Below are 15,969 nucleotides of genomic sequence, written 5' to 3' on the forward strand. Positions count from 1 at the left end.
AAGAGTGGGTCACCAGGAACTTTGCATGCACCGAAACAGAAATGTAAGTCGTGTATGGGGATATTAGATTATCGTCCATGTATCATCTAAACAGTCATGACGTCCGTTTAACCACACGTTCGGCTAATACCTCTAGTGCGGACTTGGCATCGCTCTCCGGAAGTAACGAGAGTACCTCGCGAGCTTTGTCGGCGTACGATAATGCGAGGCTGCGCGTGCGTTCGACACCCGACGAACGACGGACAAGATCTCGCGCCTACAAAGGAGAAAAGAAGATGGTCAGCTCGCAGCATATAGTGGGGATAGAGAGAGCGTACAAGCTCTACATCGCCTTCCTGAGAGAATTTGCGCTCTATAAGCGGACCCATCTCTGAGTGCTCCTCCCATGCAAACAGAGCAGGGCCAGTAGCGAGGCCAAGCTTCAGGTCAGCACCACCCGGCTTGCCAAGCGTTCCCTCCCCAGCTTCATAGTCGAGGACATCATCCATCAGCTGGAAGATCAAGTAAGTGAACCAGCTCTCTTATGAATACAAGGTACTCGACCTGGAATGCTAGCCCAAGGTTGCGACCGTATGCATAAGCGATCTCCTTCCAGACTTCTCCCTCTCTGCATCCTCCAAGTACGACCGCGGCACGTGCACCCTTCGCCATAAGGGTTGCTGTCTTGAGGTACGATTTCTGCATATAAACATTCCAGTTATTCTGCCCCACCGCCCCTCGCACAGCACTTCCGGATATCCCGAGGTCCTCACCGTGGACCGCCTTCAGCTGCAAGATCTCGCCCTCCACCAGGTTGGCAATGACACTGGCGATGAGCTCGACGACTTCGTTCTCGCCCAGGCGCGAAAGAGCAGCACTCGTGCGGCCGAGTAGGAAGTCTCCTGCGAGCACGGACAGCTTGTTCCCGAACGCAGCGGGCGCTGAGGGTGCGCCTCGACGCAGCGGCGACCTATCAATCACGTCGTCATGCAGAAGCGAGGCTACGTGGATCATCTCCACAATCTGTGCGAGCCGGATTTGTGTGGGAAGCAGTGTCGGGCTCGTGGAGAGGGTCGGGATCGCAGCCGCAGCCGCCTGAGGAGGTGGTATGGGGTGCTGTCTCGGGGGACGTGGAGGACGCAAGGAGAATGGTACCGTGAAAGACGCAGTGTGGTCGGACATATTCGGATTCCAGTCGTTCAGAACGTCCGGACGCGTCAACGGCCAGTCGAGCTCCTCCGTGCGCCCGCCCGCACCTTCACAATCCGCAGCCCACTTTTTCTCATGCCACCGTCCACCGAGGCCGTTGGTGGCCTGCGAGAAGAGTAGAACAAGGAGCGGTCGCAATTGTTTTGAGGGGTGTAAGAAGTAGTATTTGGCGATCTCTGTGAGGGACGGGTGTGAAGAGCCCAGCAGGTCCAGAAGCGTTTCGCGGAGCTTGCTCAGCTGGGGGGCGACCAACGAATGTGGGTCCGGACGCGAATTTCTCGGTGTCGGTGGAGGAGTTGTGACGTTCTGGTCCGCCTTTGACCGTCGTGTCGAGGAAGGTCGCGCTTGTGCAGCAGCAGCCTGTACGCTATAGCATTTTCCAGCTGTTCGCGTGACTGACGATCCTGGCAAGCCACAAAGAAGACAATTTTGGCGAGATACGCGTGCCGCTGCAACCGACCATTGTCGCATGACCAGCAAGAGCACTGTATGCAATGTCGCCCTCGAGGAGTGCCGAGGACGTTAAGTAATAGGCCGGAGACTCGGGAGAGGCAAAGTTGGAATTACGTTGTGAGCGCTTCCACGTCCCAGGTACCGGAGGTGAGCGGAGTTTATGACAGAATTTCTCACATACATCCAAACCGCGGTGGTAGGTATATGATATTTGCACGAGCAGTTATAACAGATAGAGCAAGCAAGCACAATTGGACAGGGCGAGCTAGTGCTACATGGTAGGGTATAGTGGGATCACATGAATTGCAATATACAGCTCTGGTAGATGTGGATTGAAGCCCATGGATATCGAAAGTGTCTAGCATACTCAGAGGAAAGCGCGAAAGCGAAGCATAGCATGACGCGTCAAAACGTTCAGGGAGTTCGGGATAAGGGACGGTTTTACCGAGTCGTTCGTTGAGGGTTGCCAATAGGAGACGCTGGAGCGACCGCTAGTTTCGCGCGAAGCTCGGAGACCGGTTTCTCCAAATGTCGAGTAAGCTGTCTGGCCTACACATGTTCATGAATGACCAGCCGCATATTATAGTAACAGAGGAGCCGCACCTTGGCCTCCATAACCTTCCAACTCACAGAGTCATTAGCATTAAGGGCGAGGATCATCAACGGCTCCGTCTCCTCCTCTTGGTTTTCCGACTGGGGCTTTACCTGCTCGATAGGAATGACGAGTAGCCGGCCGATCTGTGACAAATGAGTCGCATGAACTCAGCGGTCATGTAAACAGCACATCCTGGCCCACGTGCCTCGCTGTCGACCATGCCGATCCCATTCTCTTTAGTTTCCTGCCAGATTTCTCCGCCTAGGCCCACGACAACGCGTATCTCGTCCTTTGAACGTGGCGGGTTTGATGCAAAAGAGACCAGCTGGCCTGATGGCGTAAAGAGCACTGCTGTATGCAAGGAAGCAGGTGTAGTAACCTGAGAGAGTAAAGTACGAAGGTTGCTGAGGTTCAGCATGAGTGGCAAGTTGCCCGCACAAGTCGTGGTCGCAGACGGAGTCGCCAGTGCGTAAGCGCCCGGTACTGCGGCGCTTTAGGAGTCAGGTGCTACGAAGACAGACGGCAACGGACTACGAAGCTGTGACTACTAAACTACGAATAAGTTACGGAGGACAAGAATAAAAATACTATGTGGGTCCGCTCTGCAAGCATAGAGCGAGAACGATACGATCATAGACTACGAGTCGAAATGTTCCCGATATGACGACAATGATTATTATTGCGGGCGTTTTTGAGACTAGAGGATAACGCTTTACGGCAGAGCTCTCAGAATATTATTCAGAACACTCACCAGGTATGCCATGAGCTGTTGATACCCTTGCTGTGCGCTAAGTGGAGGCATATTGTTCATGCTGGGCATCGGAGGAATTGCCGTTGGCTGCGGGGGCATTCCATACGTACTCGGTTGCATGCCAGGCGGCGGAGGGGAGCCTTGCTGAGACGGCACTTGTCCTTGCTGCAACATTGCCATAATGTTTGGGGGCAGGTTAGGCACACCGGCGGTGTGAGCTGAGGCAGCAGGCGTTGGGGCTGGCGTTGGGGCTGGCGGAGGCATTGACGGAGAATAAGGATTGGTACCAGGTGGAGGAACAGCGCCGGGATATCCTCCTTGCATGGGAGGTGGTGGTGCGCCGTAGTATGGAGGCTGACTTGAGGGTGGCGGCATTGGCGGCTGTGGCTGGTTCAGAGGAGAGTTTTGAGTAGGCGCTGCTAGGGTCGCTCCTCCCGGCTGTTTCAGTGCTGCAAGCAACTATATTCAAGTAAAGTGAGTGGAAGCTGCGCGATGACAATCTGGGACCGGCGCACCTGCTGGACTCGTGGTGAATCCCCACGGTGCGTACAAAGTTACCAAGTCGTCACGCGTTCTTATATATACTTTTCAGGCGTGATGGATTTGATCGGAATAGTGGTGGTGGCGGCGGCGGTCATGGTGGTGGTGGTGGCGGCCATGGTGGTGGTGGTGGCGGCCATGGTGGTGGTGGCGGCGGCCATGGTGGTGGTGGTGGTGGTGGTGGTGGTGGTGGTGGTGGTGGTGGCGGTCACGGCGGTGGACAGCGAGACTGGGAAGACTTCGGCCATCGAGGTCGCCGTGGGGGTCGTGGGGGGCGCGGGCGAGGACGCGGTTGGGGTGGCAATGATTGGGACAGACGGGACGATGGGGGACGCGACCGTGGTCGTAACCGGCCATTCGAAGATGAATTTGGTAGGAACGCTCGCGATCCTGGATTCGAGGATCGCTTCGACAATAGAGGAGCTGGTGCCCCAGGTTATGGTGCTCCGCCGCCGCCACCTCCCATGGGCGGGCCAGGGCCGATTCTTCCTCCTAGCGGATATGGCGGTCCTCCGGCTCCTCTACCTCCGCCTGCTTTCGTTCCACCATCTGCAGCAGTTCCAGTATGCTTTTCGGCTTTATGCACGCACTCATCTTCTGATCCCATAACTACCTCTAGCCACCTGATGAGCGTCTGGAACAGGCTAAGAAACGGTCATCTAGGTCTGATGCAAATACGATGTCCATGACACCATCCTGCAGTCCTTGGTGCCGTAGACGATCGTGGGCTTCTTCGCAAGCCTGCGAGAAGGTTAATCCAATGTCACCATAGTGAAGCAGGCGACGTACTCTTGTATCATAGAACTCGACGTAACGTTGACTGTTTGTCCAGTCAGCTCGGTTCGAAACCCAACAGAAGTAGCGCGTACTCTTCCCTCTCACCCGCGTGCCTTACATCTTTCACGTCGCCGAACTGCTGAAATTTGCGACGTACCTCGCTATCGTCGATTGGTTGACCAGTCGCAGAATTGCGTAAGGTCACTAACAGAGCACCTTGAAGTTGCTGTCGACAAGACAGGTGAACGTTAAACATATTCCAATACACATAACTCGAACGACAAACCTGGTTCTTCTCCTTATCAGCACCTCGTGAACCATGGTCATCTCGGGGTAATGAGTAGTGCACATCAATCTTCGACTTGACATGAGCAAACTTCTACGACACACTCGATCAAACTGACCGGTCTGCCGCTTATTTCTGAGCCTTGAAGTCGTTCCCTGGCTCTTTCTGCAGCCCGTAAATCATACTATGACACTACTTAGCAACTCATGTACTCTCTGAATGCACAGCACTCACGTAAGTCACGAACACCATCCCACGATTTGCAATGAGATCAAAGAAAGTCCGTATCTCGCCATGTTCCTCGAACAAGTGACGTACATCTTCACTATTCGTCTCATACTGTATCGCCGACGTCAGTACGATGGCTATCTCACGGGTAGGGGTCGTTCGCTCCAGTGATGGCTTAGATGTCCTACCCCAAAAGTAAAACTCGCCTTGATGTTGCGAATGAATAATGTACGACATGGACGCTCCCGCTGAATTCGCTCTTCAATAATGGTATCGTGGACTTTGTCGTCCCTTTCGGCACGGCGAAAACCACCGCCTCGCTTGCCTCCTCGTACAAAGCCATGATGCCCACCATGATGATCATGGCTGAAAGCTCCTGGACCGTCTGATAGAATGAATCAACACGTGAGAAAGGATCTTCGACACTCAGCGGGAACCAGAAGGCCAAAATAACGGATCACGTAACGAGAAAGCCTGCCACGACGCATCCATACGCCACGAGGACGTCCTGAGCACGCCCGTCGGATTCACGGCCGAGGTTGCATGATCCTGAGACATCCCACACCGTTCGACTCAGACCGAGAGACTCTCTAAGGTGCATGAGTTGATTCACAGCGGAAGGGACAGATCCCTTAGGGTTGGGCCTCGGGAAGCACGGCTCTGCGCAATGGGCTTATAAACTTCGACATGACTTTCAGCGCACCTTCGTAGCCCTCGAATCCTTGACTGTAATAGTTCGAAGTATCTGGAGGTCCCTGCTGTTGTTGCTGCTGCTGCTCAGGTATCCCCATGTTGTAAATGCCATTCTGATAGTAGGGGTCTTGCGTGGGCCCTGACTCGTAGCTAGTGTACCCTCCCATGTCGCCTTGGGGGGGTCCTTGATCGTAGGTAGCGACTCCGCCTCCATAGCCTCCGTATGAACCTCCCCCTCCGCCGCGGCCACCACGGAAGCCCCCTCTCCCTCGTGAGGGTCCGCCCCTGTCAGAAAACCGGTGGGGGCGGTTAGGGCTAAAACCACCTGGTGGCCCGCCTCTTCTGGCGCCGTCGTAGCCCCCGTAGGGATGATGTCTGTTCATAGCTTTTCACTTTTGTGGACTTCCTAGCACCTCCCTTGCGTCGGTCTCGACAGACGATGGCTGAAACTGATGGGCTCAAAGTGACGTGTCGGGACGGGGAGCGATAACAAGTAACTCGAAGCGATGGGTCGTCGGGCGGAGGGACAAAATTTCGACGAGAGCCAGCTCAACTTATGCCGCAGGCGACAACAACAGCAGGGCCAGACGGACGAAACCAGTGGTGGTTGTGAGCAGAAGGCAGCAATCAATTTTCGTCTCCGACCGGCTTGGGGTTATGAGCGCGCATTCCACGTGGCACCGCCAATGACGCCCGAACAGGCGCTTACCCACGGTGCATCACAGCCTGGCACTGCGCAGGAGCTCCAGCACCGAGTCTCATCCTAACTTACTCTTGCACTCATGTCGAAACAATTTCAGTTCAAGCTCGTCCTCCTTGGTCAGTCCTTCACGCATGTGTGTATCTGCACGGTATTCTGAAGATTTCAACACAGGCGAATCTGCGGTCGGAAAGTCAAGGTACGCAGGCTCCGCTATCATCATCACGGAGTACTGAAGGTACTGTTCCCAAGTCTCGTCTTGCGATTCGTCAAGGACCAGTTCGATGACTACCGGGAGAGTACTATCGGAGGTCAGCATAGGCTTTGACTTCGAGTTTACGAGACAGCTGATTGTACACCTGCAGCGGCGTTCTTAACGCAGACGGTTGCTCTCGAAGACGGTACCAGTGTTAAGTTTGAGATATGGTGCGTCTATGCGTGTGTTATCGATACAAATAAGCTTCACGACTATCAGGGATACTGCCGGCCAGGAACGTTACAAGGTATGTACACTTTCCACCCATACCTCCTCGATACCGAAATTGACCGAACGGCACGTCATCTAGTCCTTGGTACGTTTTGCGACACCCCCCAGCCAATTTCCGTCAACTGATTATTTCCGAAGGCACCAATGTACTACCGTAATGCCAACTGCGCAGTCGTAGTGTACGACATCACCCAATCTGCGTCGCTGGAGAAGGCGCGGTCATGGATACGAGAACTGCAACGCCAGGCCGACCCCTCGATCATCATTGCGCTCTGCGGCAACAAGTCCGATCTCGCGGTACGGCGGCAGGTCTCGCAAGAAGAAGCCAAGAAATACGCTGAGGAGGAGGGCCTCATGTGGGGCGAGACTAGTGCCAAGTCCGGAGAGGGTGTTAATGAGATATTCACCGAGATTGGTGCGTCCACCGCGCTCTCATGCCCCAGCTCGTTTTGCTCAGTCGTCCCTTCCCAACAGCCAAGAAGCTCCCAAAGACAGCACCTCCATCGGCTCGAGCTGGTGGTGCGCGAACGGGTGCTGCTCGTACTGGTGTTGACCTCAACAAGCAGGCGACCGCCACCGGCGGTCAGAATGAGCCGTGCAGCTGCTGATTTCCCTTTGCCCCTCTCTCCTCTGGCACTCTTCTTCTAATGCCCATGCGGTCTTCTCATTGTATTCTATATCTTCTATGCGCAGTAGATTTCACTTGACGCAGTCCCATTCTCGGATCGAAGCTTACATCCCATTCCTTACAACATTTCTGGACACGCTACGATCGTACATTTCTGGACACTGCATGTGATATATATCTTGAGCACCGGTGGGAGTCAGAATCCAGCTGCCTCCAGCCCCTTGCGCAAGTCTGCGCTCGCCCGCTCCGCGCGCTGCACCTCCTCGCTCTTCTCCCAGAAGGTCATCTGGTCGATGCCCGACGCCAAGACGAGGTTCGTCTCGATTTGATGCATGACCGAAGGGTCTTCCTCGAACATGTACGGCTTGCCCCGGTGGCAGAATATCGCGTCAAGCACGTTGGTCCACTTACGCCGCTTGACAAAGTTGAACAGCCGTTCCGAGCCGTCGGCCGTCGTGACCATGCTGTCGCGATACTGCTCGTGCATGTGAACGATGTCGGTCAGATATGGGCCTATGAACGGGATACATGGTCCGTCCTGAGGCCGCTGGATCTGTCGAAAGGCTTGAAAGTTTCCTGTGGGCTCGTTGAGCTTGGCCAGCGCCTCAAGATGCGCTGACCGCTTGGCATGAGCCCAGGTCAAATACAGTCTCGATATCACAGTGCTCGACAAAGCTGTGACGATGGCACTCATTGAAGAGAAGTTGTGCATTTCTCGACACCTCTAAGAGAATACGGACATTAACCAAAGCAGTCTATGAGAATGCAGGGCGACCTACCTCCGCAACCTTGACCCAAAGATCGACGACATCGGCCCTGTGGGCTAAGTTGTTGGTCAACAATATGCTGTGCTTGACCCACGCTCCCAGTTTGTCGTGCATGTTGCAGAATGTGAGGAGATTAGCGACAGGGTCTCCAAGCCGCGTATTGATCCATTCCAAAAATTCACGTGGCGCGACCTTCGAAAAGAGCCTGCTCTCGTACAGGCAGAGGTTCTCTGCAAGCAACGACGGGTCCACCCTCAGAAGTTCATGCTTCGAGTCCCGGGTCTTTCTCCTCTTCGAGTGCTTACTGGCCGGCGAAGGTCTGGAAGGCACTGCGAATGTCTCCAGCAGTCGTGAGCAAAGGACTGGACTACTTAAATCGTGATAAAACCTACTAGGCGCTCCAAGGTCTTCAACAGTTCGCTAGCCAGTGCGATATTTTCACTAGCTTCGACTAGACTGTTCAGCCAAGTCTGAAGGCGTTGAGCGACGGGCGGGTCATCTTCAACCATCCGGTGGTGCACGAGCCATGTCTCGAACACGGAAAGCACGCGTCGCTGAGCGGGGAAGAGACGCTTTATTCGCCAATCATCGGCTTCCACGCCAGTGAGGCTATCTGGCTGCTCCTGGTGGTACTGGTCAAGCAGCTGATCAAACAGCTCGTCAGGAGTACCCATGGTGCGCAACGTGGAGAAGAAGGCATGTCGAAAGTGTCGTTCGATGGAAGGATCTAGCGAAAGGGTCAGGGCCGCATGACAGGAACGGCTCAGGTCCTCGCACTTACGAAATGGTTCCGAAGCAAGGTTTTCCACCAGGGCGCGAAGCGTACCGGCAATGACTGAGCCGTCGTGGTCTAACCTTAGCTCTTGTCCATGAGTGGGGCGCAGATACCGCGGTAGCAACACATGAGCTATCTTTGCGGCGTGTACAGCCTGTGCGATCTCGTCCCCTGTGATTTGCTTGATCTTGTCCGCTCTCCGCGACGAAGAGCCGAAGGACGGATGCTCATCCGGCGAATCGAGCTCGTCGTCTTGGGTCCCATCCTCCGGCTCGCTATAGATGCTTTGTGTCTCTAGCAGTACGGAGAGAGGCCTGAAATACAGCCCATCCTCCATGCGCACGAGGCGCCGGTGCGCGCATCGTGGGTGGCACACAGAGTAGGCGTCGGAAGACAGCGGGCACGCCTCTTCAGCGCTGATAGAGCCAGGTCCCACAGCCTCAAGGTGTGTCGAGGCTTCTCCTATGAGAACTGCCCCAGGCGTAGGTGGGGGTGGTGGCGGCGCAGAAGGAGACGAAGGGCACAGTTTGAGCAGCTCATTGGGGTTCCATATGATCTCTTGCGCGGGAGATTGGTCCTCGCTCATTAGTGGAGATTGCACAGAAGCGGGGATGTTGCACAATGTATGATCCACCGCAGGATGGGCAGAGAAGAGAAAGGATTGTTGCGTTGTATTAGGCTCGGGCTCTGGTGTCACTTGCGCTCCCAGGGATATTGCCTTGCTGCGCGTTCCGGTGCGGCCGGGGCTATCGAGGCTGTCGGGTGACAGGGCGGAAAGCTGATTGTGATAATGGGATAAGAGCCCGGAATGGAGAACGCAGCAAGTGTCCGTAACAGTCGCCGACCATATGTCACGATATCCATCAGGGTCCTCAAGACTCGTTTGCGACAAAGGCTCGACATAAGATGTTGGAATCCAGCCCACAGATTTATCGTCTTCTCTGTGTGCAGCGCACCATCCCTATCATCGACTGTCTATCAGTCAATGCGAATGCCAGGACATGTCAAACTCACGGAGTTGTCCATGTATATCACTTCCAGCACCTCCCCACACCGGAGCGAAAGCTGTTCCGACTCCGAGCTGTCAAAGTCATAAATTGCGCGGACCAAAATGTCTTCGTTGCTTGCATAGCTGACCATAGAGGATGATTTGTTGCTGGGGCTGCTGTAGCTGCAGCCAGACGACGACGAACTACGGTAATCCATGGAGGGGTCAATCACAAGCTTCGGGAGAACCTTGGGCCTGGATAGTGTCAGAGTATGCATTGTTCTGCGGGGGGCTAGCGGTAGATTGTAGCTCGGCGGGGCAGATAATCTGACGGGAGAGCCGTCAAGGGGAGCAGGAGTCGAAACCTTGCACAGCAGAGGTTGGGATGGGACATGCTTCCGGACCAGACCATGTTAAATGGAGAGGAATGGAGACTTGAGAAAGCTGTTGCCTATAACTGCCAAGGCACCAGATGGACTCTGATATTTGGGACGATGATGATAAGTAAACAAGAGCAAGTCGCCGCAGGCTGCGAGCGCAAGCGTTCCGCCATCTACATCATCCGGAGTCAATCAATTGCCAGACTCATAGATCTCTCACTGTCCTCGCTCTGTTCCCATCTAACAGAGGTGGGCTGAGACAGATTTCCGTCGACTTTCGAAGACAAGGACAAGTGAAAGAGACGAAGTACACCGTACATATTGAGGCAAATGGGCATCGAGCGCCGGAGAACTGGCAAGATCTGAGACACTGTCAACTATTCCTGATAGATTGTGGTCAGTAGGCAACGGGCTGAGCGCATATTCGTATCAACAAGGGCGCAATGTACTTACGGCATAGCTGCAGAACATCAGCGTGGTAAGCGGATCTGGACCACGCTGCCGCTTTCAACCGAGTGAGCCGGGAGTGTCTACTGAGCCTACAAGAATCTTTTGGAAGCCATTTTGTTACTATGTCCTGCCTAGCCTTTTTGATAGTCTGAACTGAGGACGCAGGACGATGCGTTCTCAACAAGCGAAGCATCACACATAACCGTCAGGAGCGCCTGGCACTGTAGATCGCCTTTGGTACAGTGAATCCGTCACGATCATCTCAGCGGCATTCGTGTGGGACTGTGTGGGAGAGTCACGGTTCACATCGGAGGGTGTCATCTGTGCATCTGGCTGAGTATATTGTCGGTTATATGGTGTCTCTCAGCCCGGAGCAGCTCGTGCTGATATACGTCGAGCTGCAACAAGGCGCATTTTTATGCCATAGTGAATACTCCTTTTTGGCTGGTAACGCCTCTAGTAAGGCTGAACGTTTGAACGCTTCCACGCCTGAGAGTGGGATCCGACGACTAGTCGTCATGATCCTACAGGCATTCCTAATACGTGGCTGCACCCGGGAGACGCGCAATCAAGATCCGGGTCCGCACCGCTTCCACCGACGCGGCGGCGCAGCTGGGGCCGCGTTGCTGCTCACGTCGAACTCTGGAATATCGATTTTTACAGAACATTTCACAAGGTTGAGTGCACGTAAGTGCAGCAATCATATCCTTAAGACGGTATATACGCTAATGCGGACATCATAAGTGCAGGATGGTGCCCTGGAACTCTGCAAAGGCAAAGGTATCCAATGACACCCATAAGGTTTACTCGAACATCGCCGTCTTACGCATATTATCTCGTTTAGGTACAGCTGAGGTAAGAAATTTGCATTATAAGGAGGGTGATAGTGTCAGCTAGGGCTAATCTCCTGTATCATTCAGGCTGGGTGTGCAGCGGTTGCGCACACTTCAAGAGAAGAAGGCAGCCCAGGCCAAGGCCTCGAGGCGAGATATTGCCATGCTCATTGAGAAGGGTAAGCTCGAGACGGCGCGAATCAAAGTTGAGAACAGTAAGGCTGTCTTCCTTGCGGTTGTAATGAGCAAGTCTTGTATTCACCACTCCGTCGCACTCGCAGTCATCAACGAAGATATCTACGTGGAGTTACTCGAGCTGCTCGAGCTTTATTGCGAGCTTCTGTTAGCACGCTTCGGGCTCATCGACCAACCGTAGGTCTGCATAGCTGCTCCCTGACTACTCGACGTAACACCGTTCCCCATAGCACCCGAGAACCAGATCCCGGTGTCAGCGAGGGTGTGTGTGCGATTATATACGCAGCACCACGGACAGAGTTGAAAGGTGCAGAGCGCATCTCCCTGTACAAGCAAGTCACAAACTAATTCGATATCATCGCAGAGCTCCACGTCCTTCGCGATATCCTAATGCACAAGTACGGTCGCGACTTCTCTATCGCCGTCATGGAGAACAAGGACGGCTGTGTGAGCGAGCGTGTGAGCCTTTTCCCCGCCTATCGTCGCTTTCTACCCAATACCCATCTCCTCGCGGTCTAGGTCGCCAAGAAACTCGCCACTTTGACGCCCTCGCAGCAACTCGTCGACGCCTACCTCAGCGAGATCGCGAAGGGGTACAACATCGCCTGGACGCCTCCAAACTCTCAGATTGACGCCGGAGGAGACAATGGCGAAGGCGGCACCAAGGTCAGTCGCCACGCAATATCCGGTGCATCATCCCGCTGACTGCGGAGATCTGTTCGACACGCTCAGGAGAAGATCGACAACGTCCTAGATACCCCGTTACCCAGTGCTGAGACGATATCGGCTGAGGCAAGGAGCAACGGTGCGAGGACACCGAAGCTGCCGGAGCTCCCACCAACAGAGGACGAGGGTAAGAAGGAACACCCAAAGGCCGAACCACCCGAAGACGACTTTGATACACTAGCCAAGCGTTTTGCTGCGCTTAAGAAGCGGTAATAAGTCCTCTATTTGCGACCGCAGACGGAATGTATAACAGATACCAGTTGCTACGAGATGCATATATCACGTCAGAGCCAACGGGCCAAGTGGGCCTCGAGGCCTGGTCCAGCTCATGTCCCTATGACGGGGTCTACCAAATTCCATATATATATCCAAGTTCATCTATCCGTGGCACACCTCGGAAACCCTACGAGTAAGGAATTATCTGATTGTTTGATACATGAAATGATACAAAGAAAGCTTACTTGACGTATCTCTCGTGTCTTTAACCACATGAAGCAACTGGTTACTTACTATATGCTACCCCCTTACATGTCCTATTCTCAACCCTGCCCTTTATACACCCACCACCGCATGTCCAGTAGTACTTAGCTGTTGCTTCTGCTTGCCCCGCCGACTCATGCTCCAATCATTTCGGTGTGAATCGCGCCAGCTGCCTGCACCCAAGGACCAGAAGGTTGCCCTGGGTTGGCCACGAAAATGAACAACGACATCGTGATGTATAAATGAACAAATATAAATATTCTAGGGCTTTCCGTGAGAAAGCTGCAATTGCAACCAAGTGAGCCACGAAGACACCAGCCTCGAGAACGGCCACCACGAGATTAGCCGCTACGAAAACAGCTCCTGAGAGAACATTAATCGCGTAGCGGTCTCTTGTTATCCCGAAAAACCCTCCCTACTATCGTCCCACGAGCCTGATTTCGAGCCAGCGTAATGGTGCGTATGAAACGGCCGCGAAGCCAGCAGCGAGCTCGAAGCCGAGGTCGGCACCAAACAAACCGCCGGCGGCTTTGCCTATCGGTCCGGTGTACCAGACTTCGGTCATACCGACGACGGCGCCAGCAACACCGCAACAGCCCGCAACAATACCGGCTACACCAAGGGGAAGACTAATATACCGTCAGCATACGAGCGGCGTCGGAGCGTTGCAGGCGACACTTACCGCCTCGGTTTGTCCCAATCGTCGAGGTTGTACCCTCCAAGCGGCCCATTGGGACGACGGAAAATGAAATGCTCTTCGGCAACGATGACCACGAAGAACGCCGTCCAATAACTGAGGATACTCAAGAAGTTGGACAGGATCTCTGAGAAGTGCTCACGACCGGCGACGCCGGCGATAGTGTAGACGACGAAGGCAAGGAGCACCCAGAAGAAACGTGGGACGACGGTAAAAGGGCGGCCAAGGGCCTGCATCGACAGGGCGGCGGAATAAGTGCCCGGGATGTTGTTTGCACTGCATAAAGATGCCTATCAGTACAATGAAGGTGATGTCGCTTAAACGAAACACGTACACAATTGACATCGCGAGCAGGACAAGAATAAACTTGCCCCCGCCTTTCCATGGGGAGAGTACCTGGCTCAGTAGGCCACCAGTGCTACCGTTTGCAAACGCATCGACGTATGCCGGATCAGTGATTGTCATCAAGGCGGCACCGAGGATCTCAACGAATGTGGTCGGAATGAACACCCCTAAGAACGTGAGGGTGAAAACGCGGACACTGGATGTATCGGCTGGCAGCCTGCAATTGAAATCGGCTGCAACTGGTGCCCACTGGAGAGCGTCATGCCAAACTCAGCCTGTGGCGATAAAAACACGGAATGGTAGACGTACACCGGTGAAAGTTCCAAAGATAATTCCTCCAAAGCTTAAAACATCCGCGGACAGATTTCTGCCGGTGTCCTCGTTTGCCTTCTGAGCACTAATGTCGAAGCCGGCGTGCCCACCAAGACCCCACAGGAAGAGCATGACGATGAATATAACCACCCAAGCGTAGCGCTCGTAAAAGTGCACGAGGTTATAACCGACAAAGCAGGGGACCACACTGCAGATGCTGATAATGATGACGCCGGCTACAAGGGGAAGTGTTCCTGGGTTAATTGACGCCAATGTCTGACCGCCAAGAATTACTGCCGTGACCGAGAAGCCAAGTCTAGGACAAGTTTTCAGTACGTCACGCCATAAGCATGACTCCATAGACACTTACTGCGTCAAGATATTCAAGACGGAATAGATGGAACCGCCGACGTAGCCTGAGCTATACCGAGTAATGACCATTGTCCGCAGGCCGGTCTTGGGACCAAGTGTGGCGATGAACGACGTGAAAATAGCACCAAGAGCACCAAAGCAAAGGATAACCGCAACAGCATGCCTGGGCGCTGATTAGGAGAAGAAGAAAAGCAGCACGGGCGGAGGGCACATACGGGAAAGTGAGGGTGTAGAACTCCTGGGCTAAGACTCCGACTGGAATGGTCGTCAACGCACAATTAGCTGACCTATCGCCTTCATATCAACAACGATGACCCAAGACACAAGCCACGCGATATGTGAACTCACCACCAAAACAAGAGGCTAAACAGCACGGTTTAGCGACAATGCGGACTCGCTGTCGATGATTAACACGTACTTGTTCCATACTTTCTTGCTCTCCCTCTCTCGTTCGGGGATCCTTTCGACACCTCTCGCCTCAACACCACTAGCGAAGAGCTTCTGCATGATAGGCCCAAGCGTGCCATATCGCGAGAAGCGGCTAGCGATGATCGAGTCATCGGGAGAAGAGAGGTCGAGAGAAGTAAGGTCGGCAACGACATAGTGGACGATGCCCTTCTCCTTGTCCTCGTTGCTGTTAGACATGGTGCAGAGGAGTGGGCGGCGTGAGCAAACGATGCTGCAGCCATCGGGCTCAATTTATAGCAGAAATTGAACCAGGTCTAGATCACATTTACACGAGCCGAATGCACCGCCGAGCCATTCCTGACGCGTCGGAGACCGGTTGGTTCGACGTCACATGAAGTTCCTCGCGCAACTCGATGCAACTCGACCGCCGCTCACCTGCGGATCAACGCCACCAGCGCCGCAGCTGCAGCCGCTCAAGCGCATCACGCTTTCGCAGTATCTTTGGGCACCAATTTCCCTGCTGGAATCTGTTCGAGCTGACCACAGCACTTGGCTCCGAGATGATATTCACTTTTTTCCGCTGTAAAATGTCCGCGCCTTTGGCGAATAGTGCATGTTGGTGACACAGCCTGATCGATTACTACTGGCGGACCGCACGGTTCTTTCGCCCTTTTCGTGTGGGCTGAGACAGCCTGGATGGTCTAAGATGGCCGCTGTGTCTCATGTGCGAGTTTGGGCCGTCACTTGCAGCATAAACGTTCCTCGGGTAAGACGTTCGAACGTAGGCCCGTCAGCCGTGTCCGGTCGCTTGCGCTCCGTGGGGACCAACGTGCGTCCCAATGTGCATCTTAATTGCACCCACCAGGCCAGGGATGCGACGTGCAAGAAATCGGTGTGAGACGAGCCTACTCAAAA

The 15,969-nt window shown here is 54.1% G+C and overlaps 5 protein-coding genes across 5 annotated transcripts; 2 read left to right on the forward strand and 3 right to left on the reverse strand.

Moving 5' to 3' along the window:
- On the reverse strand, nucleotides 1-6,116 carry PHACADRAFT_168921 (uncharacterized protein). The gene is made up of 14 exons (XM_007390817.1): nucleotides 5,025-6,116; nucleotides 4,825-4,929; nucleotides 4,709-4,774; nucleotides 4,591-4,659; nucleotides 4,397-4,530; nucleotides 4,317-4,347; nucleotides 4,179-4,268; nucleotides 2,988-3,448; nucleotides 2,442-2,933; nucleotides 2,245-2,379; nucleotides 1,601-2,190; nucleotides 544-1,550; nucleotides 318-491; nucleotides 1-256 (listed from the first exon to the last, which is right to left on the reverse strand). The coding sequence occupies exons 12-14, from the start codon at nucleotides 1,159-1,161 to the stop codon at nucleotides 95-97; spliced, it is 954 nt and encodes a 317-aa protein (XP_007390879.1). The 5' UTR covers nucleotides 1,162-1,550; nucleotides 1,601-2,190; nucleotides 2,245-2,379; nucleotides 2,442-2,933; nucleotides 2,988-3,448; nucleotides 4,179-4,268; nucleotides 4,317-4,347; nucleotides 4,397-4,530; nucleotides 4,591-4,659; nucleotides 4,709-4,774; nucleotides 4,825-4,929; nucleotides 5,025-6,116; the 3' UTR covers nucleotides 1-94.
- A 155-nt stretch (nucleotides 6,117-6,271) lies between these two features.
- On the forward strand, nucleotides 6,272-7,953 carry PHACADRAFT_248102 (uncharacterized protein). The gene is made up of 8 exons (XM_007390818.1): nucleotides 6,272-6,330; nucleotides 6,386-6,410; nucleotides 6,464-6,522; nucleotides 6,577-6,637; nucleotides 6,687-6,714; nucleotides 6,739-6,744; nucleotides 6,837-7,113; nucleotides 7,173-7,953. Exons 1-8 carry the CDS (start codon nucleotides 6,294-6,296, stop codon nucleotides 7,304-7,306), a joined length of 627 nt encoding a protein of 208 aa, XP_007390880.1. The 5' UTR covers nucleotides 6,272-6,293; the 3' UTR covers nucleotides 7,307-7,953.
- Nucleotides 7,954-8,003: 50 nt separating this feature from the next.
- Nucleotides 8,004-10,454, reverse strand: PHACADRAFT_112102 (uncharacterized protein; the record flags this gene model as incomplete). The annotated part of the gene is made up of 5 exons (XM_007390819.1): nucleotides 9,883-10,454; nucleotides 8,875-9,829; nucleotides 8,486-8,820; nucleotides 8,106-8,432; nucleotides 8,004-8,050 (listed from the first exon to the last, which is right to left on the reverse strand). Coding segments are annotated over exons 1-5 (1,914 nt in total), but the record flags the coding sequence as incomplete, so codon positions are not given.
- An 858-nt stretch (nucleotides 10,455-11,312) lies between these two features.
- On the forward strand, nucleotides 11,313-12,807 carry PHACADRAFT_248105 (uncharacterized protein). Its single transcript, XM_007390820.1, has 9 exons — nucleotides 11,313-11,373; nucleotides 11,431-11,466; nucleotides 11,531-11,541; nucleotides 11,607-11,734; nucleotides 11,801-11,891; nucleotides 11,945-12,021; nucleotides 12,079-12,173; nucleotides 12,234-12,380; nucleotides 12,447-12,807. The coding sequence occupies exons 2-9, from the start codon at nucleotides 11,437-11,439 to the stop codon at nucleotides 12,651-12,653; spliced, it is 786 nt and encodes a 261-aa protein (XP_007390882.1). The 5' UTR covers nucleotides 11,313-11,373; nucleotides 11,431-11,436; the 3' UTR covers nucleotides 12,654-12,807.
- Nucleotides 12,808-13,338: 531 nt separating this feature from the next.
- On the reverse strand, nucleotides 13,339-15,291 carry PHACADRAFT_204641 (uncharacterized protein; the record flags this gene model as incomplete). The annotated part of the gene is made up of 8 exons (XM_007390821.1): nucleotides 13,339-13,549; nucleotides 13,603-13,893; nucleotides 13,952-14,211; nucleotides 14,272-14,590; nucleotides 14,645-14,809; nucleotides 14,862-14,933; nucleotides 14,995-15,009; nucleotides 15,065-15,291. The coding sequence occupies 8 exons, from the start codon at nucleotides 15,289-15,291 to the stop codon at nucleotides 13,339-13,341; spliced, it is 1,560 nt and encodes a 519-aa protein (XP_007390883.1).
- Between the last annotated feature and the right edge of the window lie 678 nt (nucleotides 15,292-15,969).

Source organism: Phanerochaete carnosa (assembly GCF_000300595.1).
Source record: "Phanerochaete carnosa HHB-10118-sp unplaced genomic scaffold PHACAscaffold_1, whole genome shotgun sequence".
NCBI lineage: Eukaryota > Fungi > Basidiomycota > Agaricomycetes > Polyporales > Phanerochaetaceae > Phanerochaete > Phanerochaete carnosa.

What these genes read in the sequence shown, in the direction of transcription:
- PHACADRAFT_168921 (XM_007390817.1), bottom strand. Translation starts at nt 1,161, where the DNA reads ATGTCCGACCACACTGCGTCTTTCACGGTACCATTCTCCTTGCGTCCT. An exon ending in ACCTTGGGCTAGCATTCCAG is followed by an intron (nt 492 to 543) that starts GTCGAGTACCTT and finishes TTGATCTTCCAG; the next exon opens with CTGATGGATGATGTCCTCGA. An exon ending in AGGAAGGCGATGTAGAGCTT is followed by an intron (nt 257 to 317) that starts GTACGCTCTCTC and finishes TCTCCTTTGTAG; the next exon opens with GCGCGAGATCTTGTCCGTCG.
- PHACADRAFT_248102 (XM_007390818.1), top strand. Translation starts at nt 6,294, where the DNA reads ATGTCGAAACAATTTCAGTTCAAGCTCGTCCTCCTTG. An exon ending in GTTCAAGCTCGTCCTCCTTG is followed by an intron (nt 6,331 to 6,385) that starts GTCAGTCCTTCA and finishes ATTTCAACACAG; the next exon opens with GCGAATCTGCGGTCGGAAAG. An exon ending in CCGGGAGAGTACTATCGGAG is followed by an intron (nt 6,523 to 6,576) that starts GTCAGCATAGGC and finishes GTACACCTGCAG; the next exon opens with CGGCGTTCTTAACGCAGACG.
- PHACADRAFT_248105 (XM_007390820.1), top strand. Translation starts at nt 11,437, where the DNA reads ATGGTGCCCTGGAACTCTGCAAAGGCAAAG. An exon ending in ACGGCTGTGTGAGCGAGCGT is followed by an intron (nt 12,174 to 12,233) that starts GTGAGCCTTTTC and finishes CTCGCGGTCTAG; the next exon opens with GTCGCCAAGAAACTCGCCAC. An exon ending in ATGGCGAAGGCGGCACCAAG is followed by an intron (nt 12,381 to 12,446) that starts GTCAGTCGCCAC and finishes CGACACGCTCAG; the next exon opens with GAGAAGATCGACAACGTCCT.